Genomic DNA, 6,227 nt, shown 5'->3' with positions numbered 1-6,227 from the left:
CTAGTCCTGAGTAGATCTGTCATCAGTTCCATCTGCCTCGTCACGATTCTTCTTCAACTCCAACGCATCTTTTCTCCAATCTTCAGCCAGGTCATCGCCGTCCTCGATCGTCTCGGCTTCCATCGTTTCTTCCCACAGACTATTGGGATTTAGGCTAACGCGTCTTTCCTGCATATCCTCAGCCAGGTCATCCCGTGCTCGGTCACCTCAGCTGCCCACTGTTCCTTCCTGCAAGGAACTACAGGGATTTAGGCTAACACGGCGTCCGAGCAAATGCTTATGTAAGTGTAATTCGACGATTATGAAAGGATTTTTAGCGCATGCCTGGAAACGCGAGGCCTCCGCTGCTCTCGTCCGCTGGGCCCACGAGAGAGAAAGTCAGTCGACATCGATTACGTATAGCAGTTGGGAGTCGAAGGTCCCCCAGCTGTTCTTCCGTGGAGAGCGATGGACCAACGCCTCCTTCGAAAGGCCTCTTGCAAGCTGATGACGTTTATCCGCTCGATCTCGCTGAAATTGATCGTTTCCTGCCGGCCGTTACCTAAAAAATTAACCATTCGATGCACTCGAGGAAGAAGAAACAGGAAGTGCAGAGGAAAGAAAGGAAACGTATTGTCACTGCGAATAGGAGACCAGGTCTTCGCGTTTCCACCATCATTGCTTTGAACTAGATCTCTGACAAGACTAGGACCTCTGACAGGACTGAGGCCTCCGACAAAAATGAGATCTCTAATAGAACTGAGACCTCTGACAGGACTGAGACCTCCGACAAAACTGAGATCTCTAATAGGACTGAGACCTCTGACAGGAATGAGACCTCCGACAAAACTGAGATCTCTAATAGGACTGAGACCTCCGATAGGACTGAGACCTCTAATAGAACTGAGACCTCCGATAGGACTGAGACCTCTGATAGGACTGAGACCTCCGACAGAACTGAGACCTCTAATAGGACTGAGACCTCTGATAGGACTGAGACCTTCGATAGGACTGAGACTTCCGATAGGACTGAGACTTCCGACAGAACTGAGATCTCCGACACAACTGAGATCTCTAATAGAACTGAGACCTCTGATAGGACTGAGACCTCCGACAGAACTGAGACCTCTAATAGGACTGAGACCTCTGATAGGACTGAGACCTTCGATAGGACTGAGACTTCCGATAGGACTGAGACTTCCGACAGAACTGAGATCTCCGACACAACTGAGATCTCTAATAGAACTGAGACCTCTGATAGGACTGAGACCTCCGACAGAACTGAGACCTCTAATAGGACTGAGACCTCTGATAGGACTGAAACCTTCGATAGGACTGAGACCTCCGATAAGACTGAGACCTCCGACAGAACTGAGACCTTCGATAAGACTGAAACCTTCGATAGGACTGAAACCTCCGATAGGACTGAGACCTCTGATAAGACTGAGACTTCTAATAGTACTGAGACCTCCGACAGAACTGAGACCTTCGATAAGACTGAAACCTTCGATAGGACTGAGACCTCTGATAAGACTGAGACTTCTAATAGTACTGAGACCTCCGATAGGACTGAGACTTCCGATAGGACTGAGACCTCCGACAGAACTGAGGCCTCCGATAGGGTGAGACCTCTAATAGGACTGAGACCTCCAACAGGACATGTCAGACTGTGCATCAAAACAATTCGGTAGTTCCAAATATCGCGAAATTTTCTCGATTAGCCTAAGCCTACTGAGCTTCACCGAGACCCAGCATAGGGACTCCATCGAATTTGGGTTCCATTGTGCTCTGTTCGTCCGAATGCTTATTTGGTCTTCAGGTATGTTTGCCGGACCCAAGGGCTAATCCGGTCTTTATGCTTCGACTGACCATCGATCACGAACAATTTGCCATACGTTCGGGACGGATTTAATAACCCTGTGGAGAAATTTCCGAGCACTTTTCAGTCAATAACCAGCCACTTGGCCGGCCTGTGCACTGGTCAATATGGCCATCCTTGGTCGAAATGGCGCTCGGAAGATCGATAGCAGGACCTAGTGGCGTTTCTATTTATACGGGAGTGCGGTTCGACATAACCAGAGATACAATCCGCGATACGTGCCAGATAGAATCTTCCTATCCAATTTTAGTCCCCGGTGCTGCGGGGAATTGCGATACACGCGAAAGCTCGCCGAAGAATCGCCCGGCGAAGCTAGCAAGTGTGCACGGAAGGATGAAGATTCTTAAAATTGCATTAGATAGCCCGACAAGCGTGAAACCGTGATTTCTGATCGTCTCTGATCGTGCTTTAGCTTCTTCTGTCTATGGGTCTGTTTACTTCTATGGCGTGGGAAATAATAATCGTAAATTTGGAATTTCGTATCATTCTTTGAGTAATTCGAATATAGGTGATTTTTACAGAAATTAAAATTCGACTCCTATGGGTTCCTTTCTGTATTCGTGTTTCTGTATTCTTATCTTGTGTGAATTTTTATTTTTATCATATGTCCTATTCTCATTTTTGTTTTGATATTTTTATGAAAGCACAGGAATCAGCTGATGTATATACTCCTTTATAGAGAGAGAACACGTGGGAAATAGAAATATAAATTTTTGTTACCTTTTATAATCTCGTGCTAAGGTGCTTTACCCACGGAGAGAACACTTGTTTGCTGAAATTCAATTTTCTTTCTTATAACACTGTCCAAGACAGCTTCCCGGGCTTAAGTTCTTTCTTTCATTTTAGCCGTGTTATTATAGTATAAAAATGTTATATACATAATGTACGTAAAGTATGATTGGTTTTCGCAAAGATGCACTTAGCCTTTTTGGATTGAAAATCAATTGCGAGACACGTAGTTTACAAGATTTCCCAAAATTTGATTCCTGCAACACCGCAATCCAGATTGAAATTTGCTCAAGAGAATTTTATACTATACCAATTTTATAATTATTATATTCTATATTATAATTAATTCTTGGACTTTGATTTGTATTTTGTTGATAAGTTACATTTGCAAATTTGCAAATTTGAAATTTTGAGAAACTATAGATAAACAAAGGTGAAGCTCCTGTCGAGGAGATAGTAAACAAGAACAGGAGATCAACAAAACACAGAGAAAGAAGACAAAGTAAAAAGCATGTGGTATCACCGATAGTAATTACCTCATTATTATAAAAATTTCGTCTTTTGTCTCTCTATCTACCTTCCCATGAGATCCTCACCCAACCCCAAGAAAATTCAAAGACACGTGATCAAGTTTGATCTAAGAGATTCGATTTTCCGATCGCAGGATCGATTGGTGACAGGGTCGAAAACGCGAAAATCCTATCGCGACTGCCTGCAGCGACAGCTCCGTTCCGAATTCCGACGAGAGATTCCAGCTTGGAGAAATAAAACGACACGTCCTTTTCGCTTCGGATTACCAGTCCCCCGACAAGTTTAACCGCGAACGCGCATATTCTATCAACCGCAGCAGCGTTTAAGCAGGGATTAAGTTTTATCGGGCACCGGCTACGGCCACGCGAAACGAATACAGTTTAACTCGTTCGATTGTTCCCGCCTTGTTATCTCACTCGTCGCGAAAGCGAAAACGCTGCCATTTCAGCATTTTCGACGCTTATGCGCGAGAACGCGCGATTAATCCGCGTTAAGGTGCATCGGGATCGCGCGCGGCCCGTTAAGTGCTTAATAAAGCTCGATAAAACGGAGCAAACATGTCTACAGATGCACCGATGAGAACCGTTTCGTTCGCAAATATGAAGCGTTTAAAATTAGCTCCTGACGATAAACCGTGCAAACTGTCAACCAATTATTTCGATCCCCGGTTTTCTCCTTGTTTTCTCTACGCTCGCAGTGTACACCACGTTAATCCGTAATAAGGCTTATCTACGTCAAAGTCATCTATTGGTTGATAAACGCTGACACAGCGTCGAGTTCCGTGATGTAAATACGCAGGCTCGGCGAGCAATGACGAATCTGAAATTACCATTATTTCTGAGGTTAGGTTATGTTTTAGGTTAACACAGGGTAGCTTGATACTTTAAATTGTACGTAATTTTATGACAGTTTGTGTTCTATGAAGGAAGCATTATTCGTACCTTTTTTCCTCGTTATTATTATGTTATTACGGGGAAATATAGTTTTACGGTAAGAGTGGTGATAAAATGTAGGAACGGAGTACAAAGAAGAGCCTATAAATCCTGTTATGATCTGGACGGTATAACAGAGTGTCCGCAAAAGTTCCTGCGGCGAGCCGATAATATCCTCAGATAAGCGATAGGAATATTCATGTGAAATATCGTTATGAAAACCCAATGCTAGATACATATTTACAAGCCACTCGATATAGATTCCATTAAACTGCTCGATTTTTCAATCGCGTATCTTTAAATCCACATAGCTATTCATTATATTAACAGCGAAACCATCGACCTCTAGCATGTACCTAAACGTAGTATCCATAGATAACACTAATTAAAATAACTCGATGAAAGTGGAAAGTTAAGTTCATTGCTAGATATGTCTCGATAAAAGTCGAAATTAATTTTGTTAAAAGTAATTACACGTTTACGGTCGTTGGAAAAAATAAAAGAAATCTAAAACCAGTTATTCTGACCAACGTAGTAGTTCTAGTGTCAACAGTCCTCCATCATACGTAATAAACGCTTATTACAGCGCCACGGTCAGTGTCGCATGACTTCGATGGCGACGCTAAAAAGTCGGATGAAACGAACGTATCCTTGACAATGTGTGCTGAATATTCGGGTCACATCCTCCATCAGACTTCCTTCATCGGCACAACACGCATAGTGTACGCGTTCAATGAGAAGACACGTAAGAGTGACCGATTAGACGGGATCTGAAAACGTGTTCGACGAATTATAACGATTTAAAGTGGGACATGTGCTTGGACGTTTATCGTGGCTCCCTCTGCCCTTTCTCTTTCTCTCGCGCGCACTCCCTCTCTCTATCTTTCCAGCCAGTTGAAAATAAGGGAGAACGACCCTTCGCGAACGGGGAAACAGCTGTTGAGCGATGATGAGAAAAGGACGGAGGTCGGGATTCGGAGAATGGCAGAGGAGAGGGCAGACAGAGTGAAAAAAGAGGTTACCACCTGGCTTACCTGGCTTGTGCTTACCTGAAAACCGACGTCCGTATACCTGCCCGAGCATTCTTTTGTGCGGGCCCCGGGGCACGCACCCATTCCCAGACAGCCGTACGACATCCTACAAAACTACACGCCACAAAGCTACTGTCGTGACGCTGAGAAAGATGTTTTGGGAATATACTAGACAGGAGGTTGTCCTTGATATCGTGCACGTATATCAACGTGCTTGTTCTTGCAACGTCAATGCCAATGACTTTCGCGTCCTGTGGGATTTTCGCATAAGGTCGTTGCATAGTTGACCCATTCCGCTTGCCGTCGCGACGTATGCATATACGACTTTCGAACGAGTCCAGGCTCGACTAGTCCATTATTTAAAACCGTCAGTCGGCTTTTCTTTTAAGTGAGGTTAAACGTTACGAGCTGAGAGATCGTTTCCGTTCAGGTTCAGTTTTAATTTCATGCTTGTATTTCGTAACGAAAGTGTGAATCAGATATGTGTTTATGGAGGTTAGAATGTCGCGTGCTCGAAGTCTGGCTAATGGTCGCGACTAATGTATCGAGAGAGCATATGCTTCGACTGCACGCATGTTCCTACTTTTTCTCGCGCGGAACCGCTCACTTCAGGGATCATTTCGTGCGGCCTCGTTTCCGGTCCGTGTGAAGCCAGATGCAGTTTCTTTTCTGTCAATAATGTCGAACCGCGGCCCGAAGAATCGCCGAATTCTCGTGACCGACCCTTCTCAATTTTCTGAATACATCGAAAATCCGAGCAGATGGACGAATGACCAAGGTACTCTGGCCATCGGTATTATCAGCAGCTCGTAACGAAAAGCGAAATTGGATTTTATGGCCGCGCGCAGCTGACCTGCTCGAACCCTTCTTTCACCGTTGAATACGATTTTATCGCGGTTTCGAAACTGTTTTCCCAGAATTGCGAATAACTCTGTAGATCTACCGATTGCTGTCTGTTGCAATTTACCGAGCAGTACCACCATAAAGGTATTGTATTATATAAATGGATAAACTTATTAAAATATAATATCCTATAGCTATTTATGAAAATTAGTTACTAGTTATCCTATAATATCATATGCTACAGTATATACAGAGTTAAATTATTTGTTTTTCTTTACAAAACATTTATTACAAAAACCGGTG

General features: G+C 43.8%; 1 protein-coding gene across 1 annotated transcript; it reads right to left on the bottom strand.

Moving 5' to 3' along the window:
• On the bottom strand, positions 1 to 1,761 carry LOC108550036 (AUGMIN subunit 8). The gene is made up of 3 exons (XM_017903631.1): positions 1,712 to 1,761; positions 634 to 1,608; positions 1 to 139 (listed from the first exon to the last, which is right to left on the bottom strand). Exons 1-3 carry the CDS (start codon positions 1,759 to 1,761, stop codon positions 1 to 3), a joined length of 1,164 nt encoding a protein of 387 aa, XP_017759120.1.
• Positions 1,762 to 6,227: the final 4,466 nt, after the last annotated feature.

Source organism: Eufriesea mexicana, unplaced genomic scaffold (assembly GCF_001483705.2).
Source record: "Eufriesea mexicana isolate 0111107269 unplaced genomic scaffold, ASM148370v2 scaffold2458, whole genome shotgun sequence".
NCBI classification, from domain to species: Eukaryota; Metazoa; Arthropoda; class Insecta; order Hymenoptera; family Apidae; genus Eufriesea; species Eufriesea mexicana.
The sequence above is the reverse complement of the archived record's forward strand: the minus strand, read 5'-3'. Positions and strand labels throughout refer to the sequence as shown.

What these genes read in the sequence shown, in the direction of transcription:
- LOC108550036 (XM_017903631.1), bottom strand. Translation starts at nt 1,761, where the DNA reads ATGGAACCCAAATTCGATGGAGTCCCTATGCTGGGTCTCGGTGAAGCT. An exon ending in CTGGGTCTCGGTGAAGCTCA is followed by an intron (nt 1,609 to 1,711) that starts GTAGGCTTAGGC and finishes GTCCTATTAGAG; the next exon opens with GTCTCACCCTATCGGAGGCC. An exon ending in GGTGGAAACGCGAAGACCTG is followed by an intron (nt 140 to 633) that starts GTCTCCTATTCG and finishes AAATCCCAATAG; the next exon opens with TCTGTGGGAAGAAACGATGG.